The sequence below is a fragment of the Oncorhynchus kisutch genome, unplaced genomic scaffold (assembly GCF_002021735.2).
Source record: "Oncorhynchus kisutch isolate 150728-3 unplaced genomic scaffold, Okis_V2 Okis03b-Okis08b_hom, whole genome shotgun sequence".
In the NCBI taxonomy this organism is placed as follows: domain Eukaryota; kingdom Metazoa; phylum Chordata; class Actinopteri; order Salmoniformes; family Salmonidae; genus Oncorhynchus; species Oncorhynchus kisutch.
Window position 1 is genome coordinate 5,005,899 of NW_022261980.1, and position 19,838 is coordinate 5,025,736.

General features: G+C 43.2%; 1 protein-coding gene across 4 annotated transcripts in view; it reads left to right on the forward strand.

The window, feature by feature from the left end:
• The window catches only part of lrrk1 (leucine-rich repeat kinase 1), a 123,834-nt gene that overhangs the window by 13,651 nt on the left and 90,345 nt on the right, over positions 1 to 19,838 (forward strand). For all 4 annotated transcript variants that reach the window (XM_031812290.1, XM_031812293.1, XM_031812292.1 and 1 more), the window contains 3 exons: positions 10,749 to 10,942; positions 18,503 to 18,674; positions 18,984 to 19,163. In XM_031812290.1, coding sequence (XP_031668150.1) covers positions 10,749 to 10,942; positions 18,503 to 18,674; positions 18,984 to 19,163 — 546 coding nt within the window. The remainder of the gene's footprint in view (positions 1 to 10,748; positions 10,943 to 18,502; positions 18,675 to 18,983; positions 19,164 to 19,838) is intronic.

Here is a 19,838-nt window from a genome sequence, read left to right on the forward strand (position 1 = left end):
GTGACTATACACTGTGACTATACACTTTGTGACTATACACTGTGACTATACACTGTGACTATACACTGTGACTATACACTGTGGCTATACACTGTGACTTTACACTTTGTGACTGTACACTGTGACTATACACTGTGGCTATACACTGTGACTATACACTTTGACTATAAACTTTGTGTGACTATACACTTTGACTATACACTGTGACTATACACTTTGTGGCTATACACTGTGACTATACACTTTGTGACTATACATTTTGTGGCTATACACTGTGACTATACACCGTGGCTATACACTGTGACTATACACTGTGTGGCTATACACTGTGTGGCTATACACTGTGACTATACACTGTGGCTATACACTGTGGCTATACACTGTGACTATACACTGTGACTATACACTGTGACTATACACTGTGACTATACATTTTGTGACTATACACTGTGACTATACACTTTGTGGCTATACACTTTGTGGCTATACACTTTGTGACTATACACTTTGACTATACACTTTGTGACTATACACTGTGACTATACACTGTGAATATACACTTTGTGACTATACACTGTGACTATACACTTTGTGGCTATACACTTTGTGACTATACACTTTGTGGCTATACACTTTGTGGCTATACACTTTGTGGCTATACACTTTGTGGCTATACACTGTGACTATACACTTTGTGGCTATACACTGTGACTATACACTTTGACTATACACTGTGACAATACACTTTGTGGCTATACACTGTGACTATACACTTTGTGGCTATACACTGTGACTATACACTTTGTGGCTATACACTGTGGCTATACACTTTGTGGCTATACACTTTGTGGCTATACACTGTGACTATACACTGTGACTATACACTGTGTGGCTATACACCTTGTGGCTATACACTGTGACTATACACTTTGACTATACATTTTGTGGCTATACACTGTGACTATACATTTTGTGGCTATACACTGTGACTATACACTGTGGCTATACACTGACTATACACTGTGACTATACACTTTGTGACTATACACTGTGACTATACACTGTGACACTGTGACTATACACTGTGACTATACACTGTGGCTATACACTGTGACTATACACTTTGTGACTGTACACTGTGACTATACACTGTGGCTATACACTGTGACTATACACTGTGACTATACATTTTGTGGCTATACACTGTGACTATACACCGTGGCTATACACTGTGACTATACACTGTGTGGCTATACACTGTGTGGCTATACACTGTGACTATACACTGTGACTATACACTGTGGCTATACACTGTGGCTATACACTGTGACTATACACTTTGTGGCTATACACTGTGACTATACACTGTGACTATACACTGTGACTATACACTGTGACTATACACTTTGTGGCTATACACTTTGTGACTATACACTGTGTGACTATACACTGTGACTATACACTTTGACTATACACTGTGACTATACACTTTGTGGCTATACACTGTGACTATACACTTTGTGACTATACACTGTGACTATACACTTTGTGGCTATACACTTTGTGGCTATACACTGTAACTATACACTTTGTGACTATACACTTTGACTATACACTTTGTGACTATACACTGTGTGACTATACACTGTGACTATACACTTTGACTATACACTGTGACAATACACTTTGTGGCTATACACTGTGACAATACACTTTGTGGCTATACACTGTGACTATACACTTTGTGACTATACACTGTGACTATACACTTTGTGGCTATACACTGTGACTATACACTTTGTGACTACACTGGGACTATACACTGTGACTATACACTGTGACTATACACTGACTATACACTTTGTGGCTATACACTGTGACTATACACTTTGTGACTATACACTGTGACTATACACTTTGTGGCTATACACTTTGTGGCTATACACTTTGTGACTATACACTTTGGCTATACACTGTGACTATACACTGTGACTATACACTATGTGACTATACACTTTGTGACTATACACTGTGACTATACACTTTGTGACTATACATTTTGTGACTATACACTGTGACTATACACTGTGGCTATACACTGACTATACACTGTGACTATACACTGTGGCTATACACTGTGACTATACACTTTGTGACTGTACACTGTGACTATACACTGTGGCTATACACTGTGACTATACACTTTGACTATAAACTTTGTGTGACTATACACTTTGACTATACACTGTGACTATACACTTTGTGACTATACACTGTGACTATACACTTTGTGGCTATACACTGTGACTATACACTTTGTGACTATACATTTTGTGGCTATACACTGTGACTATACACCGTGGCTATACACTGTGACTATACACTGTGTGGCTATACACTGTGTGGCTATACACTGTGTGGCTATACACTGTGTGGCTATACACTGTGACTATACACTGTGGCTATACACTGTGACTATACACTTTGTGGCTATACACTGTGACTATACACTGTGACTATACACTGTGACTATACACTTTGTGGCTATACACTGTGACTATACACTGTGACTATACACTTTGTGACTATACACTGTGACTATACACTGTGACTATACACTGTGACTATACACTTTGTGGCTATACACTGTAACTATACACTTTGTGACTATACACTTTGACTATACACTTTGTGACTATACACTGTGTGACTATACACTGTGTGACTATACACTGTGACTATACACTTTGACTATACACTGTGACTATACACTTTGTGACTATACACTGTGACTATACACTTTGTGGCTATACACTGTGGCTATACACTTTGGCTATACACTGTGACTATACACTTTGTGACTACACTGGGACTATACACTGTGACTATACACTGTGACTATACACTTTGTGGCTATACACTTTGTGGCTATACACTGTGACTATACACTTTGTGACTATACACTGTGACTATACACTGTGACTATACACTGTGACTATACACTTTGTGGCTATACACTTTGTGGCTATACACTGTGACTATACACTTTGTGACTATACACTTTGTGACTATACACTGTGACTATACACTTTGTGACTATACACTTTGTGGCTATACACTGTGACTATACACTTTGACTATACACTTTGTGGCTATACACTGTGACTATACACTGTGACTATACACTTTGTGGCTATACACTGTGACTATACACTTTGGCTATACACTGTGACTATACACTTTGTGGCTATACACTGTGACTATACACTTTGTGACTATACACTTTGTGACTATACACTGTGACTATACACTGTGACTATACACTGTGACTACACTTTGTGACTATACACTTTGTGGCTATACACTGTGGCTATACACTGACTATACACTGTGACTATACACTTTGTGACTACACACTTTGTGACTATACACTTTGTGGCTATACACTTTGGCTATACACTGTGACTATACACTTTGTGACTATACACTTTGTGACTATACACTTTGTGACTATACACTTTGTGGCTATACACTTTGTGACTATACACTGTGTGACTATACACTGTGACTATACACTTTGACTATACACTGTGACTATACACTTTGTGGCTATACACTGTGACTATACACTTTGTGACTATACACTGTGACTATACACTTTGTGGCTATACACTTTGTGGCTATACACTGTAACTATACACTTTGTGACTATACACTTTGACTATACACTTTGTGACTATACACTGTGTGACTATACACTGTGACTATACACTTTGACTATACACTGTGACAATACACTTTGTGGCTATACACTGTGACAATACACTTTGTGGCTATACACTGTGACTATACACTTTGTGACTATACACTGTGACTATACACTTTGTGGCTATACACTGTGACTATACACTTTGTGACTACACTGGGACTATACACTGTGACTATACACTGTGACTATACACTGACTATACACTTTGTGGCTATACACTGTGACTATACACTTTGTGACTATACACTGTGACTATACACTTTGTGGCTATACACTTTGTGGCTATACACTTTGTGACTATACACTTTGGCTATACACTGTGACTATACACTGTGACTATACACTATGTGACTATACACTTTGTGACTATACACTGTGACTATACACTTTGTGACTATACATTTTGTGACTATACACTGTGACTATACACTGTGGCTATACACTGACTATACACTGTGACTATACACTGTGGCTATACACTGTGACTATACACTTTGTGACTGTACACTGTGACTATACACTGTGGCTATACACTGTGACTATACACTTTGACTATAAACTTTGTGTGACTATACACTTTGACTATACACTGTGACTATACACTTTGTGACTATACACTGTGACTATACACTTTGTGGCTATACACTGTGACTATACACTTTGTGACTATACATTTTGTGGCTATACACTGTGACTATACACCGTGGCTATACACTGTGACTATACACTGTGTGGCTATACACTGTGTGGCTATACACTGTGTGGCTATACACTGTGTGGCTATACACTGTGACTATACACTGTGGCTATACACTGTGACTATACACTTTGTGGCTATACACTGTGACTATACACTGTGACTATACACTGTGACTATACACTTTGTGGCTATACACTGTGACTATACACTGTGACTATACACTTTGTGACTATACACTGTGACTATACACTGTGACTATACACTGTGACTATACACTTTGTGGCTATACACTGTAACTATACACTTTGTGACTATACACTTTGACTATACACTTTGTGACTATACACTGTGTGACTATACACTGTGTGACTATACACTGTGACTATACACTTTGACTATACACTGTGACTATACACTTTGTGACTATACACTGTGACTATACACTTTGTGGCTATACACTGTGGCTATACACTTTGGCTATACACTGTGACTATACACTTTGTGACTACACTGGGACTATACACTGTGACTATACACTGTGACTATACACTTTGTGGCTATACACTTTGTGGCTATACACTGTGACTATACACTTTGTGACTATACACTGTGACTATACACTGTGACTATACACTGTGACTATACACTTTGTGGCTATACACTTTGTGGCTATACACTGTGACTATACACTTTGTGACTATACACTTTGTGACTATACACTGTGACTATACACTTTGTGACTATACACTTTGTGGCTATACACTGTGACTATACACTTTGACTATACACTTTGTGGCTATACACTGTGACTATACACTGTGACTATACACTTTGTGGCTATACACTGTGACTATACACTTTGGCTATACACTGTGACTATACACTTTGTGGCTATACACTGTGACTATACACTTTGTGACTATACACTTTGTGACTATACACTGTGACTATACACTGTGACTATACACTGTGACTACACTTTGTGACTATACACTTTGTGGCTATACACTGTGGCTATACACTGACTATACACTGTGACTATACACTTTGTGACTACACACTTTGTGACTATACACTTTGTGGCTATACACTTTGGCTATACACTGTGACTATACACTTTGTGACTATACACTTTGTGACTATACACTTTGTGACTATACACTTTGTGGCTATACACTTTGTGACTATACACTGTGACTATACACTGTGACTATACACTTTGGACCCGTTGATTGATTGTTTGATTTAATATTTGGCATTGGGGGGAAAATATATACATCCCTATATTAGGGTCGGGGTCATTTTCAAGAGTGGTGACACTTTAGTAACATGTTGGTATTTCACTTTACTTCCTGAATTGACTGAGTTGAAAAGGAATCGCCCCCAACCCTGCTACCTGTATAGATACACTATTTAACTTGGATCTAAAGTGCAAGGCTTTTAGATAGAATGACAGTAAGTGACAGATGTTTGTCAGAATTCAGCCAGTGTTGGGTAGATCATTGATTTGACTTGATTAAATCACTGACTATTTCATCAGTATCACAGTGTGAGGTGTTGCTGTTGTTGAATGTCCAGGCTTAATTGAAGGTATCAACATCACTGAAACAACCGTCTTTCATCTATTCTAGAGTCGGTGCTGAGCCCGTCACATATGAACTAACTAGGTTATTGGACGTAGACTAGTAGGCAACAGCATTTTTAAACAAGACATTGAAGGCCTGATGGGAGTGTTTTGTATCTTGATAGAAAATCAAGGTGTCCTCTAAAATACTTTTGAGACATGGAAATCTTTCCATGGTGCTGGAACTGTAGTTCTCAAAAGAAACATCTCCTTATGTTGATTATCTTGTTCTTTATTGATCATCAATGCCATTGGGCATCTTTGCCCTTTGTGTATTGATGGTGCCTTAAATTGTCATCTCTACATTACACTCTGACAGTTCCAGGTTTCCCTTCAGAAAGACTTGATTTATCTCAATGGGGCTTCCTGGTTAAATACTGTATCTTAGTAATACATCCCAGTGGGAGAGTATGAGAGACTACATCATAAACTCCTGCACTGACTTAATAACGGACATGAATGTGACGGACCTGATGGGGTTTATACCTTTAAACCTACCTACCTCAGGGGGTGAAAAAGGGCAGAAGGGTGGAGGAAAATCTTTTGAAATGGAATGCAGCCCAGAATGGCTCCCCTCCTGTCCAATCACAGAAATGAAATGATTAAGGATCCTGCTACACAGAATGAGCCAATCAATCAGCAGATTACTGAGATTGCTGTCACTCTGCAGACAATGCATCCCTATAGTAATGACAGACACACACTGATCCAATGACCAACACTGTCTCTATGGGGACGATTGTATCGCATGTCCCTGTGCATCCACGGTGACTCATTCAAATGCAATTCATCTTCATTGAGACAGGAAGTCCCTTTGCTTAACACCTCTTCAATGCAGTAAAGGTGAGATTTCCTTAAACTATAATCCACATTTGTTGAAAAGCGCCACATTTCGCCCCAGCGCCTTTTATGTTGATGAAACTAAAGAGAGGAGCATCCGTATGATATATTCTGCTGTTCTGTCACGCTATGATGTCAGAAGGGAAAACTGTGTTCACGGTTTGAAGTCATTTGTTCCTTTTTTTAGTTTCCTAAAGGGACGTGTCAGTTTCACCTAATAGGTAACTTTAATGAAGAGTAGAGTTGAGACACTGCCTGATCCAATACCCAAACTACTAACTAGGGTTACAACGTTCACATCACTTTCCCCAAATTCCCAGGGTTTTCAGAAATACTAGTTGGAGGATTCTGTATTTTCTGCATATACCTTTCTGATTCTGGGAATCTTTTTACAGGGATTTCTGGAGAACCTGGGAGTTTTGGAAAAGCTACCATCGTTTTGCAAGTCTACCTATACATTCCTATAAGGGTCAGATTGTGTCATACACAGACACTAATATATCTGTATCTGTGACGTCATAGGCCTACATCTTCACCTATCAGGAAACATTCTGCACATTGTGATGTGATATTATGGGATACATCCCCACACGGATAACACATTTAGCTGGAGGAGGTGGAGAGGTGCGCTAGCTATTCTTGTGTTTACTGTTGGTGATGGACACATTTAGGAGGGGGAGGACTCTTCCTTGTTGTTCTGTCTATCAGATGGACACATTTAGGGGGGGGAGGACTCTTCCTTGTTGTTCTATCTATCAGATGGACAGATTTAGGAGGGGGAGGACTCTTCCTTGTTGTTCTGTCTATCAGATGGACAGATTTAGGAGGGGGAGGACTCTTCCTTGTTGTTCTGTCTATCAGATGGACAGATTTAGGAGGGGATAGAGGGAGAGCACTCTGCTTGTTCTGCCGTCTGGTCTGTGCTCTGCTTTGCCCTTCAAGGTCTCTTCACACACACAGACTGGCCAGGAGGACGGTATTGACGCATTGGGGTGCAGGCAGGTCTAATGGCTACAGTCCCTCTGGCTTTCTCATACAGCCTTTATAGCCCAGTCAGACTCTCATCATATTAATTATACATACATGTAGCAGCAGCAGGCCCACATTAGAGGGCTGCAGAGACGCTCAGGGCTGCAGAGACGCTCAGGGCTGCAGAGACGCTCGGGGCTGCAGAGACGCTCAGGGCTGCAGAGACGCTCGGGGCTGCAGAGACGCTCGGGGCTGCAGAGACGCTCGGGGCTGCAGAGACGCTCGGGGCTGCAGAGACGCTCGGGGCTGCAGAGACGCTCGGGGCTGCAGAGACGCTCGGGGCTGCAGAGACGCTCGGGGCTGCAGAGACGCTCGGGGCTGCAGAGACGCTCGGGGCTGCAGAGACGCTCGGGGCTGCAGAGACGCTCGGGGCTGCAGGCACCCGCACGGTTTGAAGGGACCCGCACGGTTTGAAGGGACCCGCACGGTTACAGGGATGAGGGATGCGCATGGTTACAGGGATGCGGGACGCGCACGGTTACAGGGATGCGGGACGCGCACGGTTACAGGGACGAGGGACGCGCACGGTTACAGGGACGCGGGATGCGCACGGTTACAGGGACGCGCACGGTTACAGGGACGCGCACGGTTACAGGGACGCGGGACGCGCACGGTTACAGGGATGAGGGACGCGCACGGTTACAGGGACGCGGGATGCGCACGGTTACAGGGACGCGCACGGTTACAGGGACGCGGAACGCGCACGGTTACAGGGACGCGGGACGCGCACGGTTACAGGGACGCGGGACGCGCACGGTTACAGGGACGCGGGACGCACACGGTTACAGGGACGAGGGACGCGCACGGTTACAGGGACGAGGGACGCGCACGGTTACAGGGACGAGGGATGCGCACGGTTACAGGGACGCGGGAAGCGCACGGTTACAGGGACGAGGGACGCGCACGGTTTAATGGGATGCGCACGGTTACAGGGACGCGCACGGTTACAGGGACGAGGGATGCGCCCAGTTACAGGGACGCGCCCAGTTACAGGGACGAGGGACGCGCCCGGTTACAGGGACGAGGGACGCGCCCGGTTACAGGGACGAGGGACGCGCCCGGTTACAGGGACGAGGGACGCGCCCGGTTACAGGGACGAGGGACGCGCCCGGTTACAGGGACGAGGGACGCGCCCGGTTACAGGGACGAGGGACGCGCCCGGTTACAGGGACGCGGGACACGCCCGGTTACAGGGACGCGCACGGTTACAGGGACGCGCACTGTTCAAAGGGACGCGCACGGTTCAAAGGGACGCGCACGGTTACAGGGACGCGCACGGTTACAGGGACGCGTTAAAGGGACGCGCACGGTTACAGGGACGCGCACGGTTACAGGGACGCGCACGGTTTAAAGGGACGCGCACTGTTTAAAGGGACGTGCACGGTTACAGGGACGAGGGACGCACACTGTTTAAAGGGACGTGCACGGTTACAGGGACGAGGGACGCGCACGGTTTAAAGGGAAAGACATGGCTACAGTCTCTGAGTCTCTATATTAGATCACACACAGGAATTGATCTTCTCAAGATAACCTCAGAATCCCATACATACATACAGAAGACCCCATATTGACCAGTGATATTGTCAATGCAAAGCCTAAAGAAAGGATTAGTAGTGGCCGCCTGACAGGTTCTGGAGAAGAGAGAGGGGGAATAGGTGTCATCCCAGTGGTAGAATAAGGAGCCATCATCAGACTTGATGAGTACTTCTCTGTTGTGTTGTAAGTGGATTCAAACCAATCCAGGGTTGTGTATATTAGGGCACACAATGGGAAAAACAATGAGTGTTTCTTATTGGACAAGTCCATGTAGTCCCTCCTTGTTTCAGTCTGTTTTCCTCTTGTGCCTAATTAACACGATCCATGCCTAGTCCTTTAAGGTCACCAACTCAGGTCAACTATAATCTATATATACTATAATCTATAGATACCAGGGCTGGGATTGATTCAATTTCAGTGCAGAGGATGAATGGACATGTTTAAAATGCCCATTGCTTTTCTATGTGGATTGTTCACCCCATGAACTGACCCACTGTGTGTATGAAGACCAGCATACTCAAGTGATGTTCAATCAGGGCTTGTGAGAATCTAGGTAGGATTTACCACCCGTTCTAAAGCCCTGGTTGATGACAGACATTATTACCACACTGGAACCACTGAAGTGAAGTAATACTGACCTGTATTGAGATATCACTTCACTCTTTCCAAAGGATGATAAACCCCAGGTTTATTCATTAGTGCAAACTGATGTTTCGGAATGAACATGAGAGCTTCTTATTGTGTGTGTGTGTGTGTGTGTGTGTGTGTGTGTGTGTGTGTGTTCACACCAAATTCCAACACTAGTCCAGTATCCAGAGAGAGAGAGACTGCATTCTTTAGCAGGGTGACCTATTTCTTACTTGCCACCGGTGCTCTGTGCACGCCTACTCCCCCAATATTCTGTTACTGTGTTAGACTGCAGCTGGTCTGATCTAATGGAAGTATGTTCCGTTTCTCCTCTCTTCTGTCTCCGCTCTTCTGTCTTCTCTCTTCTGTCTTCTCCTCTCTTCTCTGTTCCTTCTCCTCTATTCTGTTATCTTCTCTTCCGTCTCCTCTCTTCTGTCTCCTCTCTTCTGTCTGCTCCTCTCTTCTCTGTTCCTTCTCCTCTCTTCTCTGTTCCTTCTCCTCTCTTCTGTTATCTTCTCTTCTGTCTCCTCTCTTCTGTCTTCTCCTCTCTTCTCTGTTCCTTCTCCTCTCTTCTGTTCTCTTCTGTTCTGTTATCTTCTCTTCCTCTGTCCTCCTCTCCCCAGGTTCTTTGGCAGTGGAGAACATGGGAGCCAAGGCGTCTGCGATGGGCAGCGGTGGAGCCTCCTCTCTGGGTCCGTCTCCAACCCTGGAGAACATCCAGGCAGCGTACGGGGAAGGGGAGAGCAGCAGGGCCCGGGAGCTGATCCAGCAAGCCTGCTGTGTGGAGTGTAGTGCAGCTAGTCCTCGGCTGGAGGGGGTGAGTGGAACAGAGGGGGTGAGTGGAACAGAGGGGGTGAGTGGAACAGAGGGGGTGAGTAGAACAGAGAGACCTGTCTCGAAAATACACGCATGCACACGCGCACAAAATCCGAGACGGATCTGTCTCACATACACACCTTCATATCCTTGCATGCACAAACATTGTCACACACACACACACACTAAATGAGAGCGCTTGCCATGTGGAGGCCATTGTGTTTCTAGCCTAATGCAGATATGTGCTGTATAATGTGTGATACAGAGATTGTTTTGGTGTGACTGTAACCATCTAATGTGTCATATCCTCCTGGTGTGGGACAACAACATGTCAACATTCATTTACGTGTGTGTGTATTTACATGTCACTGTGTGTGTGTGTGTGTGTGTGTGTGTGTGTGTGTGTGTATTTACATGTCACTGTGTGTGTGTGTGTGTGTATTTACATGTCACTGTGTGTGTGTGTGTGTGTGTATATACATGTCACTGTGTGTGTGTGTGTGTGTGTGTATTTACATGTCACTGTGTGTGTGTGTGTGTGTGTGTTTACATGTCACTGTGTGTGTGTGTGTGTGTGTATTTACATGTCACTGTGTGTGTGTGTGTATTTACATGTCACTGTGTGTGTGTGTGTGTGTATTTACATGTCACTGTGTGTGTGTGTGTGTGTGTGTGTGTGTGTGTGTGTGTGTGTGTGTGTGTGTGTGTGTGTGTGTGTGTGTGTGTGTGTGTGTGTATTTACATGTCACTGTGTGTGTGTGTGTATTTACATGTCACTGTGTGTGTGTGTGTGTGTGTGTGTGTGTGTGTGTGTGTATTTACATGTCACTGTGTGTGTATTTACATGCCTGTGTGTGTGTGTGTGTGTGTGTGTGTGTGTGTGTGTGTGTGTGTATTTACATGTCACTGTGTGTGTATTTACATGCCACTGTGTGTGTGTGTGTGTGTGTGTGTGTGTGTATTTACATGCCACTGTGTGTGTGTGTATTTACATGCCACTGTGTGTGTGTATTTACATGCCACTGTGTGTGTGTGTGTATTTACATGTCACTGTGTGTGTGTGTGTGTGTGTGTGTGTGTGTGTGTGTGTGTGTGTGTGTGTGTGTGTGTGTGTATTTACATGTCACTGTGTGTGTGTGTGAATAAGAGATGTGTAAGGTTGCATCATGGTATGTTGTTGATCAGTCCTACTGCCCCTCATGGTCCTACAGCCCTCATTGTTCAACAACAGTCCCACTGCCTTGACATAAAGACAGCAACACCCCACATGTCTGTGGCTTTGACTTGGTCCTGTACTGTGTGTGTGTGAGTTTAATTTGATGCTGTAGTTGTTGATGCTAGATAGGGGTGTTATCTAAAGACTGTGTGTGTGATTGTGTGAATGTGTGTGTGTTATCTGAGTGGTACTCTAGTTATGTGATAGTTTGTTGATATTCTAGAGTGGGTGTACTGCGCTTGTTGTTTTGGAGTGGATCCCAGCCTGCCAGACACAGTGTCAGGAGACAAGTGGCCTAGTTCTGCCTTTCTCTCTCCTGCCTCTCCATAAGCACTATGAAATACTCCCTTCAATACAGAACCAGTTCAAGTACTGATTCCATGTTTCTTTATTACCTCTGTTCTACTGACACATCACTTATTTACCTAGATTACAGTAATCTCATTACTGTATGGATCATTATGGCACAGTAATCTCTACTGTATGGATCATTATGGGACAGTAATCTCTACTGTATGGATCATTATGGGACAGTAATCTCTACTGTATGGATCATTATGGGACAGTAATCTCTACTGTATGGATCATTATGGGACAGTAATCTCTACTGTATGGATCATTATGGGACAGTAATCTCATTACTGTATGGATCATTATGGGACAGTAATCTCTACTGTATGGATCATTATGGGACAGTAATCTCTACTGTATGGATCATTATGGGACAGTAATCTCATTACTGTATGGATCATTATGGGACAGTAATCTCTACTGTATGGATCATTATGGGACAGTAATCTCTACTGTATGGATCATTATGGGACAGTAATCTCTACTGTATGGATCATTATGGGACAGTAATCTCATTACTGTATGGATCATTATGGGACAGGAATCTCATTACTGTATGGATCATTATGGGACAGGAATCTCATTACTGTATGGATCATTATGGGACAGTAATCTCATTACTGTATGGATCATTATGGGACAGTAATCTCATTACAGTATGGATCATTATGGGACAGTAATCTCATTACTGTATGGATCATTATGGGACAGTAATCTCATTACTGTATGGATCATTATGGGACAGTAATCTCATTACTGTATGGATCATTATGGGACAGTAATCTCATTACTGTATGGATCATTATGGGACAGTAATCTCATTACTGTATGGGACAGTAATCTCATTACTGTATGGATCATTATGGGACAGTAATCTCATTACTGTATGGGACAGTAATCTCATTACTGTATGGATCATTATGGGACAGGAATCTCTACTGTATGGATCATTATGGGACAGTAATCTCATTACAGTATGGATCATTATGGGACAGTAATCTCACGTGCGCGTGTGTGTGTGTGTGTGTGTGTGTGTGTGTGCGCGTGCATACGGTAGGTTCCAAACACCCATGCTGCCAAACTCACTTCTCCTTTCCTAGAGTGTTCAGTGTTACCCTTGGTTACCTTTATCTACTTGTCTTCCTGTCATTCAGGAATAGATTTGATGTGGAGCTCACAGTAACTTAACACTTGACACACCAGCATATGTTCCGGCTATTATCGAACGAGTTCAGCTAGTACCGCCAGGTTTCACTGCGTTTCAAGACGTTTTCTCCCTACTGAATACAACCCAGTTACTGCCATGTTCCTGAGAACTGGTAATACAGGTTGATTGGAGATGTGGAGACCCAGTTACTGCCATGTTCCTGAGAACTGGTAATACAGGTTGACTGGAGATGTGGAAACCCAGTTACTGCCATGTTCCTGAGAACTGGTTATACAGGTTGACTGGAGATGTGGAGACCCAGATACTGCCATGTTCCTGAGAACTGGTAATACAGGTTGATTGGAGATGTGGAAACCCAGTTACTGGCATGTTCCTGAGAACTGGTAATACAGGTTGACTGGAGATGTGGAGACCCAGTTACTGCCATGTTCCTTAGAAATGGTTATACAGGTTGACTGGAGATGTGGAGACCCAGTTACTGCCATGTTCCTGAGAACTGGTAATACAGGTTGACTGGAGATGTAGAGACCCAGTTACTGCCATGTTCCTGAGAACTGGTAATACAGGTTGACTAGAGATGTGGAGACCCAGTTACTGCCATGTTCCTGAGAACTGGTAATACAGGTTGACTGGAGATGTAGAGACCCAGTTACTGCCATGTTCCTGAGAACTGGTAATACAGGTTGACTAGAGATGTGGAGACCCAGTTACTGCCATGTTCCTGAGAACTGGTAATACAGGTTGACTAGAGATGTGGAGACCCAGTTACTGCCATGTTCCTGAGAACTGGTAATACAGGTTGACTGGAGATGTGGAGACCCAGTTACTGCCATGTTCCTGAGAACTGGTAATACAGGTTGACTGGAGATGTGGAGACCCAGTTACTGCCATGTTCCTGAGAACTGGTAATACAGGTTGACTAGAGATAATGTTAAATTCATACATGCCTATGAAACAATTGTGTGTCCGATTGAAAAAGCAGAACTGTTTTTTTAGTTACATGGCTTCTGTTCTTGTACCCTAAAATACCCCGACGCTTGATTCATACTGCTACTTTTAGGCTTCCTCACAACGTTGGCCAGTGGTAACCAGGAATTATAGATGAACGAGGTCTGTGTGCTTGAAAGCAGCTTGTCAACTCTCTCCAGGGCTTAAAACACCTTTAAGTAAGAAGTAGGGCAACACAACAGTGTGCAGAGTGCATGGTGCCCAAAGGAATCGAAAAGTATTCCGTTGGTCGATACAGTTAATATATATCAATATTTCAAACAGTTACCCTGCCATCCAGTGCTTGTCTACAATACTATCACAAAGTTCAGCATTGGAACTGTCTGTGGTTTCTGTTAAATGAGAACAGAGACCAGGTCCAACTCTGGTCCTAGAGAACAACAGTCAGTGAGCACAGTATTCTATTAGTCGACTGGTCAATTGTTTGGTCATTAGGCTGTTGATCGGCCGGAGATTTGTTTTACTCAAGCAGTAACATGTATGAGAAAAGCAAAAACAATTGTCCACTAAAATAACATTTATCAGAAATACAGTGTAGACATTGTTAATGTTAGGTGCACAGAGGCCCATTATCAGCAACCATCACTCCTGTGTTCCAATGGCAGCTGTGTTAGCTAATACAAGTTCTTTATTGTAGAAGGCTATTTGATCATTAGAAAACCCTTTTGCAATTATGTTCACACAGCTGAAAACTGTTGTGCTGATTTAAAGAAGCAATAAAACTGTCCTTCTTCAGACTAGTTGAGTATCTGGAGCATCAGCATTTGTGGGTTTGATTACAGGCTCAAAATGGCCAGAAACAAAGACTTTCTTTTGAAACTCGTCAGCCTATTCTTGTTCTGAGAAATGAAGGCTATTCCATGTGAGAAATTGCCAAGAAACTGGAGATCTCATACAACGCTGTGTACTACTCCCTTCACATAACAGCTCGAAGCTGTTGTCCTGTGAGCCGCCTATCACGCAAGCTGTTGACTCTCAGAAACTTTTCTTCTGATTCTGTTGTGGCTTTGGGTCTGTGTGACGCAATTGTGGCGCCTTCAGAGGCATGCAAAGGCCAAATCCAGCTCTGTACCCCATCGCCATGCGCTTTCCAAATGTTGTAACAATGCAGTGGGTTCTGTGTCTGCATTGACATGGTTGGTTGACAGTAGGTGGAGGGGGATACATCCTGTAGAAAACACAAACTCACTTCCTTGACAACAGCTCTGCACTGCTCCACGAAGCACAAGAAGTATGAACGCCCCGACCCCTGCTGAGGCCGTTACATCGTAAATGCTGCATGGCCAATGCAGCGCCCAGATGTACAATGCACTTCTCTCTACAGAATGCGCTCTCTCCCGCCAATTTGTGCACATTCATTGTTTCATCAACTCATTGTGTGAATTGTTTGCATTTGTTAGTTTATATCACTTCTCCATTTACATATCACCAGTAGTACAATGACCGTAAATTAATATAATGTCTCATCTACCATGTCTGTTCATTTGGTTATGGTCATTTCTGTTAATGCATTCAATGTTATTATTCCAGTCTTCCTGTTCTCATTGTTGGTGTGGACACATTGTTTGCAGACGTACAACCTATGCTGCTACACTTGTGAGATACAAGTTTTGGTTTATTTCATTCCATTTACAAGTTTTGTCAATTTAGTCATTGTCTTTTGTTCGGAGCGCTGCTGTCAATGTTGAGTAAGGATGCTCACGCATAGAAGTAGGCCTATAGGCTACCAGGCCTGATTATACATAGAAGTAGGCCTATAGACTACCTGGCCTGATTATACATAGAAGTAGGCCTATAGACTACCTGGCCTGATTATACATAGAAGTAGGCATATAGGCTACCTGGCCTGATTATACATAGAAGTAGGCCTATAGGCTACCTGGCCTGATTATACATAGAAGTAGGCCTATAGGCTACCTGACCTGATTATACATAGAAGTAGGCCTATAGGCTACCTGACCTGATCATACATAGAAGTAGGCCTATAGGCTACCAGGCCTGATTATACATAGAAGTAGGCCTATAGGCTACCTGGCCTGATTATACATAGAAGTAGGCCTATAGGCTACCTGGCCTGATTATACATAGAAGTAGGCCTATAGGCTACCTGGCCTGATTATACATAGAAGTAGGCCTATAGGCTACCTGGCCTGATTATACATAGAAGTAGGCCTATAGGCTACCTGGCCTGATTATACATAGAAGTAGGCCTATAGGCTACCTGGCCTGATTATACATAGAAGTAGACCTATAGGCTACCTGGCCTGATTATACATAGAAGTAGACCTATAGGCTACCTGGCCTGTGCGCAAATGTATATAAATGTGTTCATTTGGGGATCTGATAGTATTTCTGATTGGCTTAACGCACCACCACGAATGAGTAAAGTTTTCTTCACCTTAAACAGCAAGCAAACAAAGTCTGTTTTTATATTAATTGTGAATTACAATAGTTCCTTAATGTATTAGAAAAGTCTTTCCAGCTCTCTCCCTTTCGGTAACCACTCAGTGTGAAAGGGAACAATGTCATGCTCTGATCCAGTGGAAACGGCATAAAATAGGCCTACCTGATTACATCTTATCAGTGCTTGACTTGGGCTGAAATAGGTTCTGGTACTCATTTTGTGTGCTGGTACTGTTTGGTTTTATGTAGGCAATTTTTACATAGTTGGCAATGGCAGTAGAAGTTACTTTTTAGGTTTATCATTTTCTTTTGGATAGAATTTTGATTAACCACATGACAATGATTTTGAGATATGAAGATATTATAAATTAAATGAAACTGCTTCACGAAAATGTGTTTATGCAAAACATAACTGGCACGGAGATCGGTAGAATTGGTAAGATAAATCGGCATTCCACATGAGAAAGGTTGCCGAGTCCTCCTGTAGCCTATTACCGGCAACTTCAGGAGAGTAACGGCATAATCTGCGGGAGGAGAATAGTTGGGTCAGGTTATCTAGATCTCTGGTGCCCTCTTGAGGCATTTCTTATTTCATCAAACCGTAAGCTTAAAGCATCAGACAAGCTCAATACATATAGTTGATTTTATTAAAACACGTAGGGTGTGTCTATAAATGGAAAAATACAGGCTTAAAATTTTGACAAATCGATTGGTCAAAAGAACAAACAACTTTCGGTCAACCAATATTTTTTCTTTAATTGAGGACAGCCCTAATTCTATTTCAGCCAAGCACTAACACTCATCTATTGGTCACCTCGTTCCATACTTGATGTGCTGTGGCTAACTCATCCTATTGGTCGCCTCGTTCCATACTGGATGTGTGGATGTGTCGTACATTGATTGCCCACCTGATGGTGCCATTACATCATCTTTGATGCTCATGTTTTTACCTGGCTGCAGACATTGTTGCCAACATATATTCAGTGAGAATAGCTATTAGCTCCTTGATTTGTCACTAGATGACATTTTGCTGTTGCTGCAACGAAGTCACAGCACCAATTTGCTGCAGAATTGAGTGGGAAAAGTTACTAAATGCTATCAAAACCATAGTTACCCTTGGTGTCAAAACTTCCTTAAAGGTAGTTTTCAATTCCAATCAATTCAGAAACAACACCAAATTCCAATTCCAAATGTTCCTAATTGAAAAACATTTGAAGAGAATTGGAATTTCAATGTACTTCCTGGATTGACTGTGATTGAAATGAAATGTCCCCCTGCTCCCAACTGTACAGCATGACAGTGAATGAAGAGTTGGCTACAGATCAGCTAGGTGGAGCCTATGGTAGAGGTGGACTTGAACAAACCATGACTATCTACTAATATACTAACTGGTCCTATTCCCGTCCCTTCCTCAGCTGCGTCTCCTGTGTGTGGCCACCCAGCATGGTGATGAGGAGAGCGTGAGTTACCTCCTCCATGAGGCCCATGTGCCCCTGCCCCTGGAGCCATCGGAGGGGAACCCCGCCATCCTGGCTGCACACTATGGACATGTCAGCCTGGTCAGAGAGCTGCTCGACTCAGTACCAGGTGACAATGCTGTGTGTGTGTGTGTGTGTGTGTGTGTGTGTGTGTGTGTGTGTGTGTGTGTGTGTGTGTGTGTGTGTGTGACATTTTCCACCTGTGTTTGTGTAGCAGTTAATAGATAGTAACTGTGTGTGTGTGTGTGTGTGTGTGTGTGTGTGTGTGTGTGTGTGTGTGTGTGTGTGTGTGTGTGTGTGTGTGTGTGTGTGTGTGAGACGTGGTGCATTTGAGTGTGTGGGTCTGTCTGTGTTGTGCTGTGAGTGTGTGTAGTAATCATAGTTAGTAGATGATAAACAGATTGCATGTCTCTCTCAGGTCCGTTTGTCCACAGAGATCTGTTGAACTGGATGTTGGTGTCGGCGTGCCAACAGGGTCACCTGGAGGTGGTTAGAATGTTGGTACAGGGTTACCATGCCGACGCTGAGGACTGTGCCATCCACCAGGAGGAGTTTGCTGTCATCACGGGGCTGCCTCTCTACGCTGCTGCACGCGCAGGTAGACAGCAAGACACACACTGTACATATACTTCACATACTGTACACACATACACTAACGTTCAAAAGTTTGGCTTCACTTAGAAATGTCCTTGTTTTTGCAAGATAAGCACATTAAAATGACATAAAATTGATCAGAAATACAGTGTAGACATTGTTAATGTTGTAAATGACTATTGTAGCTGGAAATGGCTGATTTTTAATGGAATATCCACATAGGCGTACAGAGACCCATTATCAGCAACCATCACTCCTGTGTTCCAATGGCACATTTCTGGCCATTGTGAGCCTGTAATCGAACCCACAAATGCTGATGCTCCAGATACTCAACTAGTCTAAAGAAGGCCAGTTTTATTGCTTCTTTAATTAGTACAGTGCCTTGCGAAAGTATTCGGCCCCCTTGAACTTTGCGACCTTTTGCCACATTTCAGGCTTCAAACATAAAGATATAAAACTGTATTTTTTTGTGAAGAATCAACAACAAGTGGGACACAATCATGAAGTGGAACGACATTTATTGGATATTTAAAACTTTTTTAACAAATCAAAAACTGAAAAATTGGGCGTGCAAAATTATTCAGCCCCTTTACTTTCAGTGCAGCAAACTCTCTCCAGAGGTTCAGTGAGGATCTCTGGCCGAATACTTTCGCAAGGCACTGTATACACCTGTTCTAAA